At 34.8% G+C, this 25,323-nt stretch overlaps 1 protein-coding gene and 1 long non-coding RNA gene across 2 annotated transcripts in view; one reads left to right on the top strand and one right to left on the bottom strand.

Annotated features, from left to right (window-relative positions):
- SCN9A (sodium voltage-gated channel alpha subunit 9) overlaps positions 1–21,239 on the top strand; it is a 177,229-nt gene extending 155,990 nt beyond the window's left edge. The window contains 6 exon segments of the mRNA XM_035726822.1: positions 3,833–4,114; positions 4,773–4,826; positions 5,737–5,874; positions 11,768–11,872; positions 13,633–13,903; positions 16,771–21,239. Coding sequence (XP_035582715.1) covers positions 3,833–4,114; positions 4,773–4,826; positions 5,737–5,874; positions 11,768–11,872; positions 13,633–13,903; positions 16,771–17,963 — 2,043 coding nt within the window. The 3' untranslated portion in view covers positions 17,964–21,239.
- LOC118356838 lies at positions 333–24,670 on the bottom strand. Its single transcript, XR_004819980.1, has 3 exons — positions 24,464–24,670; positions 16,817–16,996; positions 333–505 (listed from the first exon to the last, which is right to left on the bottom strand). It is a non-coding gene; the product is annotated as an uncharacterized LOC118356838 (long non-coding RNA).
- Positions 24,671–25,323: the final 653 nt, after the last annotated feature.

The raw sequence follows: 25,323 nt of genomic DNA, 5'->3' as shown, positions 1-25,323 counted from the left end.
TTTTAATATCCTTGTTTTCTAAATGGAGTATAAAATATAAAAAAAAAGTATGTAGAAATTATGGGCTGTTTATATTAATATGTACATATATCTACAAATATACATATAGATGAACTGTTTATATGTGTGTTTGTGCATATGCATATACATAGTATTCAGTGCATATTGTTTAACAAAGAGTAAATCAAATATAGTAATGCCTCCTTCACATAATTTTGTTAGGCAGTAATCCAAATAAGTGACTTCTTTTTTAAATGAAAATCTCTCTACTAGGAAACACTATTCATTCTGATAACATCTCCCATATACAAGTTATCAAGGACTTGCCTGTATCCAATGCTCAGATTTTATAGGGCGCCTGGGTGGCTCAGTCGGTTGAGCGTCTGCCTTCAGCTCGGGTCATGGTCCCAGGGTCCTGGGATCGAGCCCTGCGTGGGGCTCCCTGCTCAGTGGGGAGCCTGCTTCTCCCTTTGCCCGCTGCTCCCCCTGCTTGTGTTCTCTCTCTCTGTCAAATAAATAAATAAATAAATAAATAAATCTTTAAAAAAAATTTTTTAAAGAACTAACCTGGGTAGGAATCATAAGAAAAAAACAGGGAATTGGAGCGGCTTTAGCCACATCTTAAATTTCATCCTTAAAATAAATGTTTCAATGAAAGTAGAATTATCTCCAAATTACATTTGACACAACTAAAGCTCTGAGAATTTACATAATTTGTACTAGGCTGCACGGTGCCTGAAAAGAGATCATTTTGTAGAGACAAACAAGGTGAGATAAATAATGACTAGTAGCAACTTAGCTTTAAGGGCTGTATTAAGCCAGCAACTTCATAAAATGCATGGAGGACAGTGACCTTACTCTCTCCAATTAGTCCATATCCTCATTTATTGCTGCTTTCCTCAAATTTCCTTTTCATCAGCTTTATACTTGCTTTCTCATGCTTCTGTTGTTCTCTTGGCTGGGAATGCTTCTCCCTGCCCTGTCCCAACCCTGACTCATCAATATAGCAGACAGATACCTACCCAGCCAGTAAGCCTCAATTTAAATTTGCTTTGTCTCTTCACCATGGGGCATAAGTGGGCATCCTCCCTCTATGTTCAGACATACAAAATCCTTATTATACTGTTTTCTACTTATTTACATGACTGCCTCTCTACCTGTAGTCCCTGAATAACTCAACATGTAGATTAGTCTATCTCACTGCTTCTCTAAGTGCGATCCACAGACCAGCCATCAGCGTCATCTGAGAACTTATTAGAAATGCAAATGCCCAGGTCCCGCTCCAGACATACTGTATCATAAACTCCGGGATGGGGCTTGGAAATCTGAAACCTCGGGTAAATATCAGAGATCTTCTGGTCTAGCAGATCTTTAGTGTTACCTCTGCTAAACTATGACTGTTTAATGCATCCAGTGTACCCATGTATATGAGAGATCATGATTACACACACAAAAAATCATAAGTATAAGTCAACCCTTTCTATCATATAAGAATTGAAAATTTTAAATTTACGTTATTAGACAGAAAGGTGGGATTGGAATCCATTGGCATTAACTTCATTTTTGGAGCCCTGATAGAATGTTACAATCTGTCTAGAACTTATGACTGATTTCTGGACTCAGACAGTATCAGTATACTGCATTTTCATGAATGAAGAATATACATTCCCTTACAAAACTACTTCCCTCAGCAATGAAGCCAGCACATTATTTTATCCTCTCTTCTCTTTGTTCTTTATCTGTAATAGAGCTGATGCAGGAGAATGGTTTAATATATTTGGAGGGCCAGATATGTCCCTTTAGCATTTATTAATCACGCAAAAAGGGTATGTTCCTTCACACTGCAGGATGATTCTGAAGAATAAATGAAACAGTGATTTGAGGCATTTTTGTCATTAGCTTCCTTTGAGTCTTGAGGCTCCTAAGCTTATTGACTTTCCCAAATGGCTTCTTATCAGACCGATACGTACCTATCTCCCTCAGAGCACTGTTGCTCACATTCTTTCAGCAAACCTTTTAAACACGAATGATGTGTCAGTTATTATTCTATAAAAAGAGTACAGTGGTGAAGAGACCCAGTCCCCCAAGACTGAATAGGGACACAGATCATGGAGAGACAGACAGGGGAACAGTAGTTATTCTAGGACATCAGCTATAAAGTAGTAAGCATGCAGCACTACAGAAACATGGGGGAGGTTGGAGTGGCTGCCACAGGAAGTCCAGAAAGGCTTCACAAGGAGTTGACATTGAAGCCGTGACTGACAGAGTGGGTCCAAATCCCAGGCATGTAGGCATTCCAGGCAGAGACACTACCTGGGGGAGAAGCACAGGATTGAGTGTGCAAGGCCTGTTTGAGCAATGACTAGAAGATCAATGTGCCTAACTGATAAGCACAATGGGGAGGCCAGTAGGAAGTGAGGATGAAAGCATAGACTTGAACAGGAGTTGGCCACTTTGAACTTTATTCTCTACTCCTGTTCTTCCTAATCCTTTTAGTGTCATGTACACTATTGGAATCTCATAAAAATACGAATCATCTCTTCATTAAAAAAGTACACCTGTAATGTTTTTCATATAATTTCATGCTCGCATAGAATCTCAACAGGCCCATAGACCCTAGGGTAATAACTATTGCTCTAGACCAGAGGTCAACAAACTAAAACCCACAGGCTGCTTGCCTGTTTTGTAAAGGAAATTTTACTGCTTCTCAGCCATATCCATTTGTTTATAATTTATTGCCACAGTGGCAGAATTGAATAGTTGCAACAGAGACCATATAACCCTCAAAGCCTACAAATATTTAAGAAAGTGTTTGCCAACTCCTGCTGTAGACAATCTGAAAAGTAGTCAGAGATGCTTAATGTTTCACCATTTGGAAAAAAGAGGGAACACAGTGCTCTTACTTAACAAATTAGTCTTTAACACATTTGGACTCAAATTCAGACTAGAGCTGACGTATAAAAAGACAGGTAGGTTTTGAAAGGTGGGGTAATTAGGAAAATCTGGAGAGTGATACTGATAGTCTGCATGCAGGAAAATTGGAGTGGCAAGAGGCACTGGTCATTAATAGCAGTGGAAATGCCAAAAAGCAGAAATAAAGGAAGTATTAAAGATAACTACCTCATTTTTATTTTAACTGAGGCAAGCATTGTCTATATTTAGCCAAGGACTTATATATAAAGTATATTTAGACTTAGAATAATAAATTTGAAAAGGTGGCTCTCATTTATCAGATGAAGAAACAGAGGTCCCAAGGTCTTAATTGAATTCACATATCACATTATTAGCAGAACCAACTAAATAGAAAGGGTTCATACAATAAAAGACTCCTAACCTCAACTCAGCTTACATACATCAATAGCTTCTGTATATGGGAGAATTTTAGCACTGGTCATTCTAGGACTATGAACCTTTAAATGTACATTTTATTTATCATTCATACTTAGAAATTTCTTTTTTTTTCCCTAGAGTATGCAGATTTAGGACTTCACCTTACATCTATCAGGTTTTTGGTTTATTATTTTTATTTTTTCATTTATTTAAGCTGTGGTATCATTTTAGTTACTTTGTTTTGCACTGTGGCTAATGGTTTCAATGTGTGTTCATCATGTATTTTAGTAAACTTGTTCACAGGGCTCCTGTCTCATTCTGTCTTGCTTGGCATACTACTGAGCTAGACATTCAATTAATACATGTTAGTTGATGATTTGATGTCTTAAACATGTAACGGTGGCTTTTCTAATTTCTTTAATTCTGTATTGTGTTTCGTTAATGTCGACCATTTAACATTTTTACTACTCCTAATCATCCTTTTCTTTCTTTTGAATACTAGGTGGTCGTGAATGCACTCATAGGTGCAATTCCTTCCATCATGAATGTGCTACTGGTGTGTCTTATATTCTGGCTAATATTTAGCATCATGGGAGTAAATTTGTTTGCTGGGAAATTCTATGAGTGTGTTAACACCACAGACGGGTCACGCTTTCCAACAAATCTAGTTCAAAATCGTTCTGATTGTTCCGCGCTGATGAATGTTAGTCAAAATGTACGATGGAAGAACCTGAAGGTGAACTTCGATAATGTTGGACTTGGTTACCTGTCTCTGCTTCAAGTTGTAAGTGAGCCCTGTCATGAATGCTTGATATTTTGGTAGACACTAGATGAGGGATAGAAGTCATTCTTTAAATAATCTATTACCTAGAAATTAAAGATAAGGTACTTTGTGACTTTAAAAAGGAGACTTGGTCTTTCTTAGAACATGTACCTATAAAACATGAGTTAAGAAGCAAAGGTTCTGTTGCATTTGAGAATCATTAATTCACAATAGACTTTCGGTGTCATGTGGCTCCTCACCATTTACACTATCTGAATGTTGCTCCAAAAATAAATAGTTTTTGGACTGCCAGTTTTACACTATATGGGAATGAGAAGAACTTCCCACTATCATAGAGGATACTTTAAAAATGGAGAAAAAAAATGTTTCCTGCCTTGTTCATAAAATTCTCCTCTACCTCTGGAAAAATAAAAGTTCATGTGCAAACTTTGCTGGATTTGTAACAACCTGTAAATAATTAACTAGGACTAAGATTTAGATGTGACTTGGGACCATGTCCTTTTTGTTCTTGACATAGCATCTTTATATTAAATTGGAATTTTGAAATACAGTAAAACACAGTGATTTGATGTCACTAAATGTAACAATAAATGGACTAAACTCAGGTATGGCTATTTTAGAGTCTGAGCCTCACATTCAGATTTTATTATTGTTATAGGCAACATTTAAGGGATGGATGGATATTATGTATGCAGCTGTTGATTCTGTTAATGTAAGTATTGATCATTATTACACCAAACTTACAATTTTTAAAGCTCCTTAGTTCAGTTTGGCCATTTTCAAATAGTAGCTCCAAGGATGGTATGTACACACAGAATGAAGCACTTCCACCTAATAATAGACTAGCAATTCTGTGTGCAGCATTTGGTGACTGAACTTGCTCAAATTCTGGCTCTCTCATAAGACCTCTGCACCTGACTTTGAACAAATTACTTTGCCTCTCTCAGCCTGTTTATTGACTGAAAAAAAACAAAAAAATTCAATGTCCACTTCATGGCATTGTTCTGAGGATCCAAAAAGAAAATGTAAGTAGAGCACTTTGTTGTACCGCCTAGCAATAACAAGTGCTGAATGAATATGTTTATCAAAATAAAAATTCAATAACAAATGCTATTCATGGGTTTAAAAAATTTTATTCATAGTTTTTATTGTTTTTATACTTAAAATGCTGTGGAAGAGTTTATGTGAAATGAGTTCCATGCTAAGAAAGTTAAATCCAGTGAAGACATTTCTGTCATCAAATGAAGAAAAAAAAAATCAGCAGAATTTCTATAAATATGGTTATCTCCTCTTTTACAGTTTTTTTCTGGAAATAGAAAACATACATTAGGTCACTTAGTTACTAAATTGTCCTACCAATCTGAGAACAAGTACTATGTATGGTTAAGTCCTTTGTAGTCATTTGAAGATTATATTCATGTACATAGTAAGCATGTAATAAATATTTACTTAATGTTGAATAAATTTTTAAGAATGTTTATGCCGATCCTTAAAATGTTATGGCTTCTGAAAAGCCAAGTTCACCTAGGATAGAACGATTTGGATTAACTTGTCAAACCATGTGAAAAAGAAAATGATTAATGTTATTGTCAACATACAGCTAACTTTTGTTAATTTTATAGGTAGACAAGCAGCCCATATATGAATACAGCCTCTACATGTATATTTATTTTGTCATCTTTATCATCTTTGGGTCATTCTTCACTTTGAACTTATTCATTGGTGTCATCATAGATAATTTCAACCAACAGAAAAAGAAGATAAGTATTTTAAGGTTTTTATACTGCACTGAAAAATATGAACAATTATTTTTCTAAAAACATAATGTGGAAATTTAATTTGATATCAGTTAGTAATTAGCTTCATTAGAACTTCATTGATTTTTCAAATAATTGACCAGGATACAGTACAGATATGCTTAATATCACTCATCTCTGCATAGAAAATAATTATCCCCTAAGTCATGACTATTTTTAAGCAATATGACAAGTGTTCAGTTTTTTTCAATGTTCCCTATAAAAGACTAATAATTTATAATTAAAATTAGTGCACTATTTATTTATTCAAGACACATTTCATTCATTCTCTGAGCCACTGTTCTGTGGGATATGTATTGGGCTGGCCCATGATGGACAACAACACAGGATATGGTTCCTGAGCTCAGGGAGTTTATATTACAGCAGAAGAAATGATACCTGTAATGGAAATTAAGATTTGTTAAATGTTGCAAATGAGATACTCTCCTGAGATTACTGTTTCATTACCCTTCACGTCAACTGCATTAATTTCTCAGGGCTCCTAGAAGCAACTACCACAAACTGGTGGCTTCCAACAACAGAAATTTATTCTTTCTTTATGGAGGCTACAAGTCCAAAATCAAAGTGTTGGCAGGGGAGGATCCTTCCTTGCATCTTGCAGCGTTTTGTAGCTCACGGAGCTTGTGGCTTACGGAGCATACCTTCAGTCTCTGCCTCCGTGGTCACATGGCATGCTCCCTCTATGTATCTCTTTCCTTTTCTTATAAGGGCACAGGTCATATTGGATTAAGGGCCCATCCTTCTCTGGTATGACCTCACCTTACTTTAATTACATCTACAATGACAGTATTTCCAAATAAGGTAACTCTGAGGTACCAGGAGTTAGGACTTTAAAATATATTTTTGGGGGACACAATTCAACCTAAAACATCCACCATAAAATATATTATTATTATAGACTTTGTCTTAAAAGTGTGGGCAGCCACAGAGAGGTTAAGTGATTTACCCAAGATCATGCATCTAGTAAGTGATAGTTTTGATAGAGTCAGCAGTTAATCCCATATATTTTTTAGGTCCTCTACTATTCTATATCCCCCAATACTACAATATGAAATAGTGATAAGTGTAATAAGAAAAGTTAACAAAGCAATGACAACAAAAAAATAAGTGGGCAGTCAGAGGAAAAAATAGATACAAATAGAAAAAAACAGCTATGGAAAGTTGTATGATTTATGTGACAGTTGGTAGGCTTTGGAGGACAAGTAAGACCTGTCACAGCTGAGAGGCAAAAAGATGAATAATCCGCAGGGAAGGGTGGAGAAATGTGTGAGCACATGCACAGGGCTGACAAACGAGACAATAATCCAGGAGGAATAGCCTTCATCCAGTTTGAGTGGAGTTTTGAGATGGAGTTTTTCTTTTTAAGTTTTTATTTAAATTCCAGTTAGTTTACAGTGTAATATCAGCATGATGGGTATAATACAGTGATTCAACACTTCCATCCAATACCCACGGCTCATCGCAAGTACCCTCCTTAATCCCCATGCCCTATTTAACCAGTCTCCCTACCCACCTCCCCTCTGGTAACAATGGAGTTTTAAGAAGAGAAATAGTAAAAATGAATGAGGTCTTGCTTGAGAGCAGATCTTCCTTTTTCAGTAGGAGCTGATGTGTCATTGAAGTATTTTGAGCAAGGGAGTACATATAATCAGGACATTGGCACTTATTAAGATTTGATGATGTGTCTAATTCTGTGTAAAGTACTCCACATGTGTAATCTTAGGTTTTACAACAAATCTAAAAGACGTTGTGTCCTCACTTCCCCCTCAGAGAGGTTGTGTTACTTGCATGTCATCCGACAGCTAGAAAGTAGCTTCATTGCAGATCCAACTGGAGTCTTGTCTTCCAGAGACCATGAAAACTCAGTTCTGATTTTAAAAATGGTGTTATACACAACTAATGAATCATTGAACATTACATCAAAAACAAATGATGTTCTATATGCTGGCTAACTGAACATAATAATAAAAAAATATTAAAAAATAAAAAGAGAAAATGAATCCTGTAATGATGTATAGAATGATTGGAGAGAGACCAAAGACAAGGTCAGACTCTGCATTACCTGCCACCTCAACCACACTTAAGTCTTCAAATTAGTCATCTGCAGCAATGGAGAATATGCGATATGTTCAATGAAGAGATTGTAAGAGGTAGAGTCTACAGTATGGTCTGTGACTTGTAAGAGATAAAGCATCTAAGAAGTCTCATTTTCCTGTCAAAGTTGACTGACGTACTGTGGCTGCAGCATCATCCACAGGAAAAGATATTTTTCAAAGATAAGGGGTAGACTTCAAAGAGTGATTTTAGATATTGACTTAGCATCTCAGAAAAGACGGATGTATGTGCAGTGAAATATCATTATTGTACATGATTGATATTCACAACTAGAAGAAAATTTAGTAAATGTTGAATGTTATTTATGCTTACATTTTCCAATACAGGGTTTTTTATTTCAAAGATATTTTAAAATTCCATCTTCTATTCTTACATTTAATATCTGAGAGTTACTCTTCACTAACATTATCATACATTCATGCCTTTAGACAGAGAATCTTTAAAAATTGAGAATCTTGAAAATAATTTTACAAAGTATACTCTAATTTTCAATTTAATTATTTTTCCAATTTTAGTCATTATAGATGTGTATATATGATATATAAGCATATGCATACGATTCCCCAGTATTCCTTGAATAGGATAAATTAGACAAGTATCTAGATAAAGCCATGTGACCATGAACAGGACAGCCACAGCCCTAATTGCTTTAACCTCCTTGCTTTTAAGTATTATTCTTGCAACAAGAATTGCCACTGGAGGATGGGCTGACACCATTACCATTACTCTCAGGCAAAAGTTACTAATTTAGAAGCGCTGACAACTACCACTATCCCCTGCCTTCCTTCCAGTATTTCATTTGCAATTTAAGCGTACCTTTTATTTTCTGACCTTTTCTGAATGGCTTCAGGTTTCTTTCTACCCTACTAAGAGACAGGACTAACACTTCAATTAACCTCCGCTTTGGAGCCTTTCTGCTAGATACTTTGTGTCTATGAATTCATCTAATCCATAGCCCAGACTAATGAAAGTGGCATCTTTACACAAAAGTGTATACACTGGCCTAGTCAGGATAAGTAGCTTGTTTCAAATCAAGTAACAGGTCCACTGGCAGTCAGGACCCAAAGGTCTTTTTGACTTCAAAGCCCATATTCTTTTCATAGTGTATTCCTGCCTCTTAAGGCTTTTTAACTTCGGCACTTTGGTCTCAGCTCATGGCTCTACCAACTAACCATACCTCTTCTAATAACCAACCCCACTTTACTAGTTTTTCCAAATACCCATCACTTTTACAAGTAATGTTTTCATTTAATAAGTTCATGAGATTTAGGGTTTAATTATTCAGAAAACATACTTTGGAAAATTAGAACATGTTATTAATAGGCTCAAGTTATAAAAGGAAAAATATGTAGTCTATTTACAGAAAGACCTAGTATAAACCTGGGTACATATGGGTAAATTCTAAGTAAAGCAACCCCTTTCGGTAACTATAACCTTATTAGGAAGGTTAATAACGATGACAGTAACAGCAACTAACAATTATTGAGGGCTTGTGTATCTGGCATTCTTTTGAGTGTTTTGAATGCATTATCTCAATTGATCCTCCCAACAAACCGTCGAGGTGTAATTACTCTTGTAATGATAACATGACTTAAACTGTCTTCTTAAAGACACTAAGAAACTTGCCCAAGGACAACAGAGAATTTGAACAAAGATGATCTGACACTAGAACTAAATTCTTAAGTACTATGTAACACAGCTTTGACATAGTGTGTAATATTGAAAAAGACCAGCCTGATCTATAGAGTATCTTTCATCTAGCTTTTAAAGGGATGCATTTGCATTTTGTATAAGGTCTCTAAAGCTACAGTAAAACCAAGTTAAACAACACAAGCTCCTCTATTGGAGCATCTTGTAATCTCCTCCTAGTTTCAACCCACCTTTTATTATTTTGGCAACCAGGGTATCATTAAGAGAAGTTAAAATGTGCTACTTTGATTTTTACCTCGAATTCATAGTTCTCTTCCCAGTGTTTTCCTAGCTTCTTCTGGGAAGTTCCTGACATGTTATGGTACTCAGCCCTTGCCGATGAGTAACATTGGCCCGAAGGCTCTCCCTGATGCCTAGCATCAGTATGTAAGATAAACACCAAAGACTGTATATCAACTAGAATAAAGGTAAATTAAAACATATTAAGAAAGAAAGGGGAGTCTGGTTACCATTAGGTATTTGATAAGTTTTTTTAAAAATGCAGTATAATAGGAAACTGAATATTGCCTAATCCAAGAAATCTAAAGGGAAACCATAACCAGATATCTCGTCTTTAACTCTAGGACCCTACAAGTTAAGTAAGGATTTGAGAACTGTAAATTCCCCAAAATAAATTCCTAATTACATGGATCATACTACTTTATCCCATGACTAAAAAGTTGATATTATAGATCAGTGTAGAAAATACACAAATATGTAAAAATTACAGATAATTTTAAGAAAATTAGCATGTCCTAAAAGAACACATAGGCATTCTTTGTGAGATTTGGACTCTTACAGTGTTGAAAAGATCAAAAAACTTCATTTAGATGTTAGTTATTTTTACTGTTGAAACTTAGGGTTTCAACAATTAAGAAGTCCTTCAGGTCAAGGATCCTGGATCCTTGGTAATTTCCTCAATACTTAGAATGCTATTATGTACAATGTTGACACTCATAATGTTTATTGAAATCCTTTATTGGAATGAAAAAAGTAGCTCACCAGTTTCTTGAAACACACACACAGATATATGCGTTACATGTTCACTGTACAGTAGTCTCCCCCACCCCTTATCTGCAGGGGATGTTCCAACACCCCTAATGGATGCCTTAAACCACAGATAGTACCCCACCTTAAAAAACAAACAAAAAAAAAAACATATTTTTGCTTCTACATACATACCTATGGTAAAGTTTAATTTATAAATTAGGCACAGTAAGAGATTAACAACAATAACTAATAATAAAATAGAAAATATACTGTAATACAAGTTATGTGAATATGGCCTCCCTCAAAATATCTTATTGTGCTGTACTCGTCCTTCTTATAATGATATGAGATAAAATGTCTACATGATGAGATGAAGTGAGGTGAATAACCTAGGCATTGTGATGTAGCTTGGGCTACTATTGACCTTCTGACAGTATGCCAGCAGGAGGATCACCTGCTTCCAGACCACAGCTGACCATGGGTAACAGAAACCATGGAAAGGGGTACCATGGATAAGAGGGCACTACTGTTTATTCTTTTTCTATGCTAAAGGAATATGGCATTTGTAAATGAATACAAATAAATATAAAACTATTTTTGTTATTGTTTTGGCCCCTACTTTTCATTAGAGTCCCAAATATTAGACAAATCGTCAAAAAAGATATTCAGTGTTCTTATTTCTTATAACCTTTCCTAATATATTAGTTATCTAGCAATAAAATGCCTGATGAGACAAATAACAGATAAAATCAAATATCAGCACATAGTTTAAAATAACACAGGTTACCTCACCAAAAGAAAATTGAGCCAATAATTATTATATGCAATATATATATTTTATAGATGCACATTACATTATTTATGGAGAGTCATGGGCCTATATCTAAGTAGTTATTTAAGACGTATTTTATTTATAGCTATGTGCCACATAATAAAATGCATTTTATTTCTATATAAAACATTTTTAACCTGTCTTAATGATCTGAGAAAAGATCTAGGTAATGATTCTGGTTTTAACTAGGTTTATTTTTTATTTCTTTACCTTGGAGGTCAAGACATCTTTATGACAGAAGAACAGAAGAAATATTATAATGCAATGAAAAAGCTGGGATCTAAGAAACCACAAAAGCCAATACCTCGGCCAGGGGTAAAAAAACAAAACAAAACAAAACCAGTTCATCCTTAGACAACACAGGGGTTAGGGACACCAACCTTCCACACAGTTGAAAATCTGTGTATCAACTTTTGATTTCCCCAATTCTTAAACTACTAAGAGCCTACTGTTGACCAGAAATCTTACCAATAAACTGAACAGTTGATGAACACATAGTTTATATATACATGTGTTATATACACATGTATGTACATACATACATTCTTACATAAGGTAAGCTAGAGAAAAGAAAATGTTATTAAGAGAATCATAAAAAAGAGGAAATACATTTACAGTACTATATTTATCTAAAAAAAGTTCATGTATTAGTGGACCCATGCAGTCCAAACCTGTGTTGTTCAAGGTATACATGTATATGTACATATATATATCTCTAGCATATAAATTTTCAAATTATTTTAATTCATCTTTAATGTACAACTAGTTCTTAAACATAAATGCTAATATTTGAACAAAAGTCCTTATAAAACTAAATATATGTATTTTGAACATTACTGCAGTTCTTAGTATTCTTATTTTTTATTTTTCTATAAAAATTAAAAGTAATTATATATGGTTTTACTTTTATATTAGCTATACAGCTTACTATGAGTACAATGGTCTGTAGAGGATACAAATAAAATTTACTTTTGACCGAAATGTATTTATCCAAATGACGATTTTATGATGTAGTGATTGCTATCTATCATTAGGGTAAAACTAACTTGCAGATTTTTGATATTGTGACAAATAGCAAGAGAAGCAGTTGGACTGATCATGAATCTAAACTTTTTTTCTACTGTGAGGTCAAAGACCAGAGCGGGCTTAGATGGAAATAGTGAGTCTTAGCCGTCAAAGGATAGTTTGTATTCCTCTAACAACTGGCGGTGGGCGGGGGAGTGGGCAGACACAAAAGTTTAAGTGCATTATATGCATTTCAATTTATATTCAACATAACATACCTTGCCAAAGAGTCATAGCTGAAGACAAAGCCAGTTAGTACGCAGCTGCCTACATGAGGATCACCTGGCACTTTTTTAAATGGACTCATTGCCAAGTCTCAACCAGACCTACTGAATCACAGCCCTGGTATTTAATTTTTTGCTTGCCCCACTTGATTTTGGTAAAATGCCTTAAAACTTTCTAATGCAACTATAAAAAGGATTTTGAAAAATTTCGTGTTTCCCGGAAAGCATAATACTAGCAGTGAGATTAAAAGGAAAGGTGATATATAAGTATGGGTATGTATGAAAATATGTTCTATACATGAAAGAGATAGGAAATTATATGTCTCATACCATAACAGTCATATCAGTGCAAGACCATGTAACACATTAGCTAAAATAATATGACAAAGTAGAAAATTAGAGACATGTTATTTTATCAACTTGAAATACTCCAGGTAGTGGAGCTGAGGTTTTTATAGTAAAAAATTACCTGTGACCACGGCAATTCATATATAACATACTAGGGTGGATGAGTTTAAAAGCAAATGTTAGTATACACAACCAACGGAAACCTGGCTGGTCTGGTATATACCAGAAGTCAACAACAACAACAAAAAGTTTTCATTTGCTCTGAGTTAGATTTAACTCATTCATAATATTTCTTCTAAAAATCAAGAACCTATGACCAAGGATAATTTATGCAACTTTTAAAGACAAACCTTTTTAAAATATTTTCTATTAATGTAATGATGAATGGATACTTGCAAACTCTACTCTACATTCCATATTATTCTTGTTTCGTTACAGAACAAATTCCAAGGATGTATATTTGACCTCGTAACAAACCAAGTTTTTGATATCACCATCATGGTTCTTATCTGCCTCAACATGGTAACCATGATGGTAGAAAAAGAGGGACAAAGTGAATACATGACTGATGTTTTATACTGGATAAATGTGGTTTTTATTATCCTTTTTACTGGAGAATGTGTGCTGAAACTGATCTCCCTCAGACACTACTACTTTACTGTAGGATGGAACATTTTTGACTTTGTGGTTGTGATTCTCTCCATTGTAGGTAAGACCATTTTGAATCAAACTAAACTTCACTTATGCTCAGAGAAGCTTCTGAATTCTTGAATGTAAATTTACTTTTGAGTACATAAGTAAAAGGAAAGAATGAAGGAGCCTTAAAGACAAAACTAAATAAAACAAAGACCTCTGTGTCAGAATTCCTGGGTTCATGCTCCAGGTCTCGAAGCCACAACTTTTCTATTTGTTAGAAGCATATAATACTCCTTGATATTTGATTTCCAAGATTACCCTTCAAAGAAGTAGCAACTGTGTCTATATGTAGGTAAATAGGAGAAAGACCTATATGGGAGGTAGAAAGACCAATGGAGAATCTGAAATCACCTCTAGTTTTAGCACATCATGAGAACTGTCCCTTGATTAATGATCATTAATAGCTAGAATATTCCTGACTCTTTGTAAACGTTCTTTCTGAATTTGAAGTGAAGGTAAGGTCTCAAGAAATGCCATTTTCATTTCTTACAGCCTCATACTTGGCAAGTCTAGAAAATAGAATCATTTCTCAACCAACCGCAGTCATGGCCATGAATCACAGTACATGACTTTATCCTTCTTCCCCTTTCGTTAGCATAGCTCTTGTCCTCTTGTTTTCACACTATCTGCACATGCCTTCCCCATATTTTAGGATTGTATTTATTTTTAGAATTACAAATTTTAGACAGAAGGAGATTATTTTAATACACATTCAACTTACAGATGATGAAACAGGCAGGCCCAGAAAGGTTAAAGGTCACATAACCTAACACCTCAATATAGAATACCATGTCCCTTAAAAGAGGCATTCAAAATCAGTTTTTGAAAAAAGAGTATTAAGTATTAAGATATCAGAAAACAAATTAAAATTTAGGTAGGAATCTCAGAGTAATAACAAGCAAAATGGCGGAAGCATTCCCATCAAGTTAGGAAGGAAAAAAAGAGTGTTCCTCTATCACCTCTATTTTTAACAGTGTTGGCCGATGCAATTAGATAAGAAAACAGAGGGATACATGGAGCAAATGATCTTCATTGTCAGATCATATTATGACATTCTTTAAAAATGAAAGAGAATCAACCAAAAAAATGGATTCAATTAGAGTTCAGAAGGTACAAACTTTAAATCACGTGTATCGATATTAATAAGTGTTTTATATGTGGACAAAAAATTTAGAAAGTATACCTAAAGAAAAATCTCATTTGCATTTGCAATAAAAATAAACTATCCAGTAACAACTTTATTAAGAAATGCATAAGACTTCTATGAGGAAAGCTAACAGACATAAAAGAAGTCTTAAATAATTGAAAGGCTTTTCTTATACTTGGATAAGAAGGCTGTCACTGTAGTCATGACCCTTTTTGAAATAAATTAATTTGTAAATACATTGTTATCCCAATAAGAATATCAATAAGTCTTTTTGCCTGGTGGAAATAATATATTGGCAATATAAGTCTAAATGATTCTAAAATTTATCTGGAAGAAAAATTAAAGTAATGAGGAGTGACTTATATTGCTAGATACTTAGACTATTATAACACTGATGAAGTAAAACAGTGTTCTCAATGGATTCATATAGATAATTCAAAATTTAACTTCACTATGTAGAGAATTACTAATTTGCTCAGTAGAAAGATTACATGAATCAAAAATTAAAGTGTTAAAAATGGATTCAAGAAAAAACAGACTTATAACAATGAACCTGAAAGTCCTTCCTATTTATGACACAAATTTGAGTCTATGAAGAAAAAAATAACAGATTATATAAAAATCAAAATATTCTATGGAGAAAACCTTACCACCACCTCTCCCCAGTCAAAAAGATTGAAAGACAAAACACAGGGAAAAATTGTATGTAGCATGTAAGACCAACAAAGGATTAGCACTTTCAGTAGAAAAATAGTCTTCCTAAATCAATAAGAAAATAGTAAATATCTCATTAGAAAAATGGGCAAAGGACTTGACACGGCCAAAAAGAGAAAGTTGAAAATAGACAACAAGCACACAAAACGTCCAATAAACAAGAAAAAAATGTGGATTTTTTTCCAACAAAAAATTTATAATGAGGTATTTTTGAAACATAAAGATTTTCTGATAAAAATTTAAAGAACCACAATACTGGTTGAGCATGTGGAGGATGAGCACTTCCATACATAACTATGAAGAGGTATACAGACTTTCTGGCGATAGGTTTGGTGATATATAAGAAAATCTTAAATACACTGTTTGATCATTTATTAACATATTATCAAATAATTCTCATGTAACTAGAAAAAATATACCTACTTGAATATTTACCTCAGCCAAAAATATTGAAAACAACATAAAATTCTTCAATATGTGGTTATTTGGACAGAACATTATGAAACTATGAGAAATTACTTTGTTGCCATTTGAATGGAAGTATTTCCATGACATGATAAAGTGACTCAGATTATAAAAAATGCCTATGTAACATAATTACATTCATGTGACAATGTGTGTGTATGATTGCACAGAAAAATGTCTAAAGTGATACTCAACAAAATAGTAACAGTTATTATAATTGATGGTATTTCAGGTGATTTAGATTTCCTTTTAAGCACTTTACTGTATTGCTTGAATTTTCTACATGAGTAGCTATCGCCCATATAATCAAAAATTATTATGGATGAAAAAAAAAAATGTCCACAAACTTAATAAAGGGAGAGAAAATGTCACAATGGCAGTATCAATCATTTTCCTTTGGGATTGCTCAATCTTTTGATTGTTGGGAAATTGCTTTCAGTATAAAATGACAGTCCTGAAATGGTAAGAGAGAAGATGGCAGATAAAATTACTTAAAAGTCATGATTTTCTGTAGCATGGATATTTAACTATTTCCAACCCCTCCCCCACCCCAGGTATGTTTCTGGCTGAGCTGATAGAAAAATACTTTGTGTCCCCTACCCTGTTCCGAGTGATCCGGCTCGCCAGGATTGGTCGAATCTTGCGTCTGATCAAAGGGGCCAAGGGAATCCGCACGCTGCTCTTTGCTCTGATGATGTCCCTTCCTGCCTTGTTTAACATCGGCCTCCTGCTCTTCCTGGTCATGTTCATCTACGCCATCTTTGGAATGTCCAACTTTGCCTATGTTAAAAAGGAAGCTGGAATTAATGACATGTTCAACTTTGAGACCTTCGGCAACAGCATGATCTGCCTGTTCCAAATTACCACCTCTGCTGGCTGGGACGGATTGCTAGCACCTATTCTCAACAGTGCACCCCCTGACTGTGATCCAAAAAAAGTTCATCCTGGAAGTTCAGTTGAAGGAGACTGCGGGAACCCATCTGTTGGGATATTCTATTTTGTCAGTTACATCATCATATCATTTCTGGTTGTGGTGAACATGTACATCGCTGTCATCCTGGAGAACTTCAGTGTTGCTACTGAAGAAAGTACCGAGCCCCTGAGTGAGGATGACTTTGAGATGTTCTACGAGGTTTGGGAAAAGTTTGATCCTGATGCCACCCAGTTTATAGAGTTTGCCAAGCTCTCTGATTTTGCAGCTGCCCTGGATCCTCCTCTTCTCATAGCCAAACCAAACAAAGTCCAGCTCATCGCCATGGACCTGCCCATGGTCAGTGGGGACCGGATCCATTGTCTTGACATCTTATTTGCTTTTACAAAGCGTGTTTTGGGTGAAAGTGGAGAGATGGACTCTCTACGTTCACAGATGGAGGAAAGGTTCATGTCAGCAAATCCTTCTAAAGTGTCCTATGAACCCATAACAACTACACTAAAACGAAAACAAGAGGATGTGTCTGCTACTGTCATTCAACGTGCTTACAGACGTTACCGCTTACGACAAAATGTCAAAAATATATCGAGCATATACATAAAAGATGGAGACGGAGATGATGGTGCCCCCAATAAAGAAGATATGGTGTTTGATAACATTAATGAGAACTCGAGTCCAGAAAAAACAGATGCAACCCCCTCCACTGTCTCTCCACCTTCATATGACAGTGTAACAAAGCCAGACAAAGAGAAATATGAAACAGACAAAACAGAAAAGGAAGACAAAGGGAAAGATAGCAAGGAAAGCAAAAAATAGAGCTTTGTTTTTGATATATTGTTTACAGCCCCTGAAGGTGATATATTTGTGTTAATAAGACTCTTTTAAGGAAGTCTATGCCAAAACTTTTTATCGAAATATTCTCAAAGTCAGTGCAGTGACTAGCTCTGATTCCCTAAAATAGGTGGGCAGCATTAGCAGATGGCTACATTTGCATTGGTAAATGATTCTGTACGAATTGTGAGAGTACTCTATAGGGAGTCTTGATTATAGCAAATAAGGCTGGTTTAATTTTATTTGCTTTTAATAAATCAGAAGACCATGTGGAAAGTGTTCACATCTGCCTTGTCATCTTTTCACGGGATTCTGAACATTCCTGTTTCCCATGCAAATACAAACACACACGCATCTATCATTTGGATATCTATAAAAGTAGTTTACCTTGGCTTTGCATTGAAATGTCTTGATAGAAGGAATGGTCATTAGTAACAAATGTTTAGTTAACACATCTGTTATTAGGGAGCAAGACTCTTCTCCATGTACAGAGAACGTTCTATATTTTGAGGTGCTTACCTTTATTCTGTACTGCATCAGAACCAACTTTTATGTGCCTAGACAATGCCATGTGATTAAAAACATATATAGGCTATTCATTTCAACAAATATTTTTCATTCATCTGGACTCATAGACCAGGATAAGACTTAACCTTTAGAGTATCGTGCTTCATAGCCTGCCTTTTAAAATACCTTTGTTCATATGATAACCATACAACATGAAAAATTATTTTAAGTACATATCACATTCCTCAAAAGAAGAAAAAAACTGAAGATGCTTAAGAAAAGAAGGAATGGAAGAAAGCATTCTTCACTTTTATTTATACAGTCTAACACTTGGCTGTGCTGCCCCAAAACACCAATGATAACCCTACTCTTCATCTGTTTGGTCACAAATTTCTGCTTTCTCAGGCAGTATTGTCTAGTCATTCTTTAGCACAAAGCAAAGTTAGTATTTTTCTTCAGTGAAGTGCTTCCTGATGTGCAGATATCTATTTGATACTGTGGTTCATGTATGAGAAGATAATGGCTTGGGCAAAGTCTGGACTGCATCACCTGCATGCCATCTGAAATGTGTATGGCAAACTTTCAAGTCACGCTACATGACGGTCTTTCAACACAGACTTGTGTTTAGCATGAGTGAAAGATCATTCAACGGGAATTCTTGCCACTCTGCTTTCTTGCCACTAACTTACTTCCCTAATTTGTGCTATTAATCCTTTTGGACCTTTCTCTTTCATCTACAAAAATGAGGAAAATGGTACTTTGACTTAAAATTCTATGACTATGAGGTATATTTGATATCAATCAATAAAGTACCCTGAGCTTATAGTTTACCAAGTACATAGTCATTTTGTTTTAGCTGCTGTCCGCCTACCAAGGATTATAAATCTAGTTTTAAAAAATCCTTGTTGATGATGGCTTGAAAAGAAATGGCCATGATGCATTTTTTTCCATGAGTTTATTTCAGGAATATGAGCTCTTTCTTCTATCAAGTTACTTATGCATAGGCAAAAATTGAGTTACATAAGTAGAAAGTAATTTTATTTAGAAGATTTTGTAGGAGTTTTCAAAGCAAGTATATATATCATTCATTTGCTTTTCTAAATTAAAAAAGAACATAAATTATATTTCTATAATAAATACAACATATTTTTTGTTGTTCAGGTAGTTAAAAATAAAGGAGATTTTTAAAAAACCTACAGAAATGAAGAGTATGGGTAGAGAATGACAGACAGAAAGAGGGACAGACTAAGAAATTTTCACAGAACTTTGTATCTTGAAAGTTTTTAAATTATGACACATTTTACAACGTCCGTGAGGGAGATTATCACTTCTAGACATTTGTCCTAAGGTACATATGAAATTAAATCTAGGGCCAAAGATTCTTTGCACCTACATTCAATTATTCATCTTAGGTTATTTGAGCCCCCTTGTTTTTAATATGAAAGCTACCATGCAGTGTTTTCCTGGACTATGTAGAGCATTGCATTGCATACCTGCTAAGCCTGTTGAAAATAGGTTTTGACAATTAGGGAACCGTACAAAATATATTACATTTGTAATATTTTTTAATACATTAAATTAAGAAATTAATATCACCTTAGATTTAAATTCAGTCTATCCTTATTATTTTAAACCCATATAAATATAACTGCATTTTGCATATTTATATATTATGAAAAGACGTATGGTGGACAGGTTTATGTGTGATTTACTATTAATGTTTTTACATTGCCTTATTTTTATGTAAAATAAAAAAACTGGCAACTGGTTCCTCAACAGTTTCTTCTTAGCATTTCAAAAAAAAATTATGAATTTGCTCTTTTCTCTTATTTCATGCTGAACCAATTTCATGCTGAACGATACTTTTTTTTAATATAACATACTTAGGTTTTGTATATATGTTTTCCCAGGAATGTCTAGTTGTGACTTTTAATCAATTAAAAACAATATATGGAATTGAGAGCTTATTTTGTACTGTGTAAGCTTGAAGTAAAATTAGCCTTTGCTTTTCATGTAGGTTACTGCTCAGAACTGATAATGAAATGCCTCCAGAAGGCACTGTCATGCTAATCTTTAAGTTACATAATCACTGGATTCATTTCACCTAATGATGTAGAATGGCAGTTACACTGTAAAATTTAAGTTAAAATAAAATGGAAGTGAACACAAATGGAAGCAAAGATTTGAACACAAATGCCTACATGCAATTTGGAGAAAAGTAGGAGAATCTCATTTTGCTTTTTTGACTGTTACATAGTTTGCAAAAGATATAAGTGACTTGTGGGCTCTTTCTAAATGCTGCTTGTTGAAAACCTCAACCCAAAATGTTCAGCATGATTTTACAGATTTTTGATAGCTTTATTAAAAAGATTTAAGATAAAGTGCACATGTAAATAAAGCAGTTTTAAATAGCAATTTTGGAGAAATGTTACTGGAAGTAATGAAAGGAGAGCCAGCTAAATTAGAATGGCCAAGTAATCGGCCTGGGTTTAGGACCTATGTATAGAGACTACACATTTTTTTAAGTATCTGTGGTTATGATGTAATATTCTTGAGAAAAATAATCAAGAATTGCTTCATAAAAATAAATGAATAGCCATGCATTTAATAATGCTGTTTACATAGAATTCTGTACAATTTTCATACATCTGTGAATGCTCAAAATGTTTGAGTTTGTCATAAATTATTATTGTAGTTATACTTGAGCCTTCCCTATAGAATGTAAAAATAAAAATCATTAACAAAATAAAGTCATGTTTGCATGGATTTTCTGTTTCTGTGAGAATAATCTTTAAGGAGGTAAATTCAGTGCAGGCCTACTGAAGCGACTAGTAGCTTTTTTCTTTAAATGGAAAGATAGTTTCAAATGTCCTCCATAAGAAGTCTTCCAGGATAAGAAATATGGGGACAAAGAATATAGAGTTCTAAAACAATTCATTGACATTCACAACAGAGTTTGTGCAGAAGGAAAAAACTGAAACAAGAAATGAAGATATGCAAACATTTAGCCACACAGTGACAGCATGTATCTTTTTCATATAATAGCGTAATTGTGTCATTGAGAGTTTAACACACATCATGGCCAAGGGCTTGGGTTCCAGACCCAAAACTGTTTGGATCCCAGTTAAGCTATGACTCTCTGAGTTTCCTGAATACGTTATTTAACCTATGTGTGACTCAGCGTTCTCATCTATAAAATGAGGATAATTGTACTACTTCACTATTTATGGTCATAAAATAGAATGAGAAAATACACATGTAGCAATCAGAGCAATGTCTGACAATACAAAATCAATAATTTACATTAGTAGTAGTAGTTAGTGTGGCAACAAATTTGCCACTAAGCATAAGAGCCCAGGCTACCCCTGTGCTCATAGGAGCACAACGCGTTCTTCATAAATACTAAATGATGACACTGTTTCCTCTATTTCACATGACTTTGTGTAAATATGGTACCCAAAAGAGTCTTACACATCTTACTGGCATGTAAAAAACGTTTAGCGATATGATATATACACAAAAATATTTCAAAATTGAGCTATTTTTGAGATTTGTGAATTCAAACAACATGCTAAATGAAGAAACATGCATATTTACAAAGGTTTAGCTTATTGCAAGAAAAATTTGGAGGAGGTCGTTCCCATATTTAGCTAAATAGTCAATCCAAACCTCTATTTTGCTTTAGCTATGAGCATCCAGTCCTGCTTTTGATTTTTAAATCAGATACACTAAGAATAATTGCTGCTGTGTTCAGCCATTATTTCAAGCTTGTGTGCTATTATAATGGCATGTAGAAAGATAGAAAATCTTCTTAGGGACCTCTGTACTGGCAGTTGTGATAATCACTGCAAAATAAAATTATAGTCCCTGCACAGCATCATTATGCATCTTAACATAACTGATTGGCAATCACATGAACTTCCTACAACAAAAGAATTAACTTCTTCCTTGCTATAGATAACACTATACCATAACCCAAGCAAAATATGCTGCGGAGTGCATGGTAATCTCTCTCAAGGGAGGGGAGGATTGCATACTGGCCAGACCTTTGCTGCAATAGCATTTGATGCACACAGGAAGAGTAACATGAATAATTGATAGCTCTAAACAAGCAGTAGAGCAAACATGCTATACTTTACTCCCTATTATTCTGAGGAGTGTAATTAGATAGGTACATTAACAATTGATCTAAGAAAAAAGCCAATTTTAAGAAATTTAGGAGGGATGTTTAATGTTTTATCGTGTTTTAGCTTGAATCTCATTTAAAATATTTTTCAAAAACAATTGAAATGCAACAAAGGAATAGATAAAACAATGGACAGAAGTATATAGAAAAGATTTAGGTCTTGTTAACAATTTTAAAATCTAGCTGAACTGAGCAAAAATTATTCTTGCTCCAGATGTAATATTTGCTGGTATGTCCTATTTTTGGTTTTATTTCATAGAAGATAAAACATCTTCCATTTAGTTAACTTCTACTAGCAACAGCTTAGAATGTCTTTATGAGCCGATCAGAATAATGAAAAGCAAAGACAAATCATATTACTAAGTGAAAGAAGTCCATCTGAAAAGGCTACATACTATACAAACAAGCAGGTGGCTCCAGTGGGAATATTTCAGGGCAGTCAGAACACACTGAGGTTTGATAATCATTGGGAATTTTAAATAAGAGTTGATTTTAATGACATTAGACCCCTAGCAAAGTTGAAATGAGCACTACCAAAGAAACCCCTTTTTTTAATGTATTGCAGGGAAAAGAAGCAGTTCAAAGACACGGTCTGAGAAAGACCACTGATAAATTGAGAGTACAGGTATGCAGAGTTTCCCAAACTTCCCAACAGGTCTCACAGATCCTTCCTACTTTGGGTCTTTCTGCAGAGTTTTAGAGCTGTGGACACCTTCACTTCCATCTCAGCCTAAGACACCCAATCCATGACTTTAAAACTTTTCTGATTCTTGATTAACCTCTAGAAAGTCAAACTTAGCAAAATTTAGTGTTCACAGAGAATGAAACACCATATATGAGTTTGTTATTCATTATTCAATATCTACTGAGCACCCTCAATCCATTATCCCCCCTTCAATCTGCAGACACAGACAAATCCCTTCCCTCATGAAGCTTTTATTTGAGGAGGAGACAAAAATGATGAGCCATAAATGACTATAAATATCAGAGAATAATGTTAGATTGATTTTATCATGCATTATTGTCATGAATGTCATATGTATTCGATTATGTTTATTGTATGTTCTATAATCTATGTTACTTAATATCAGGATGCTTTACTCTCAAAGCTTCATAATTTTGGGTCAAAACTTAAAAATAGTGGTGCCTGGGTGGCTCAGTCGGTTAAGCATCTGCCTTCAGCTCAGGTCATGATCTCAGGGTCCTGGGATTGAGCCCCATGTTGGGCTCCCTGCTCAGTGGGGAGCCTGCTTCTCCCTCTGCTCCTTCCCATTTGTGCTCTCTCTCTCTCTCACTATCTCTCTCTCTCAAATAAATAAAATCTTAAAAAAAAAAAACTTAAAAACAGTGACTTGAAGTTATGTATTTTCTTTTATTGTAAATTTTTGTACCTTTGGTCATTCCAGTGATTTATAAGCTGTTTTGCCAGAGAAAATCACTCAGGAGCTAGCTTTGATTTCTAATAGTTATTTCACTTTTCACTCCCAAAAATGAATGATTTTCTAAAAAAATATTCAAAGTAGTCATCTTGCTTTGGCATTCATACCAAAGATTTAATAAGTCAAAGACTAAAATTTATAGTTGAAATAAAAATATGTGCTTCTGTTTGAAGCTAGGATATTATCATTGTCCTTGGTGTTCTTCTCAACATTGAAAATTAAGAAATAATTTTGTAATAAAATGTTATAGATGAAAAATAGGTATCAAAACTCCACGGGGGGGGAAAAAAAAATATATATATATATATGTATATATATATTTTAGTAACTTAAAACAACATTTATTATCTCACAATTTCTGTGGTCCAGGACTTTGGGAGTAGTCTATCTGGAGAGTGAAGTTGTCACCTGGGGCTGCAGTCATCTGGAGGCTTGAGGAAGGCTGAAAGATCTGTTATCAAGATGGCTCACTCACATGGCCATTAGCAGGCCTCAGATCCTCACCGGCTGTTTAAGGAGGCCTCACTTCCTCCTCCACCTGTATCTTTCCACAGGGTTTGCTTGAGTGTTCTGGCTTTCCCCAGAGAGCAAGGAAGACACTTCACTGCCTTTTGTGACCTACCCTCAGAAGTCACAATCCATCATTTTCACCACATTCTATTCATGAGATGCAAGTTGAGCACATGCTCAAAGGAGGGGCATGAAACCACTTCTCGAAGGGAAGAGTAACAGAATATGTGAACATGAAAATATTTTTTTCTTAAAACCAAATCAGTGAAGGGGCGCCTGGGTGGCTCAGCCATTAAGCGTCTGTCTTCAGCTCAGGTCATGATCCTGGGGTCCTGGGATTGAGCCCCACATCGGGCTCCCTGCTCAGCGGGGAGCCTGCTTCTCCCTCTCCCTCTGCCTGCTGCTCCCACTGCTTGTGCTCTCTGTCAAATAAATAAATAAAATCTTTAAAAAAAAATCAGTGAAGCTGTCAACTACCAAACTTCTAAAGATCAAACTCTCATTCCAACTCCCTTTAAGAAAATCGTAAAGATAGAAGTCTCTTGTAATCTCCTGAACAACTTAGTGCATTTTGATATATTGGTTCTAGTTGATGCCCTCAATTGAATCAGCTCTGATAAGAGAGGACTGGGAAGAAACAGAAGTGGGAAAAGCATTTGTTCATGCTTCATTTTCCTGCCTTATTTATTTCCTCTTATATATT

Source organism: Zalophus californianus, chromosome 3 (genome assembly GCF_009762305.2).
Source record: "Zalophus californianus isolate mZalCal1 chromosome 3, mZalCal1.pri.v2, whole genome shotgun sequence".
Lineage (NCBI taxonomy): Eukaryota > Metazoa > Chordata > Mammalia > Carnivora > Otariidae > Zalophus > Zalophus californianus.
Note: the sequence above shows the minus strand (reverse complement) of the source record. Positions and strands in the feature narration are given on the sequence as shown.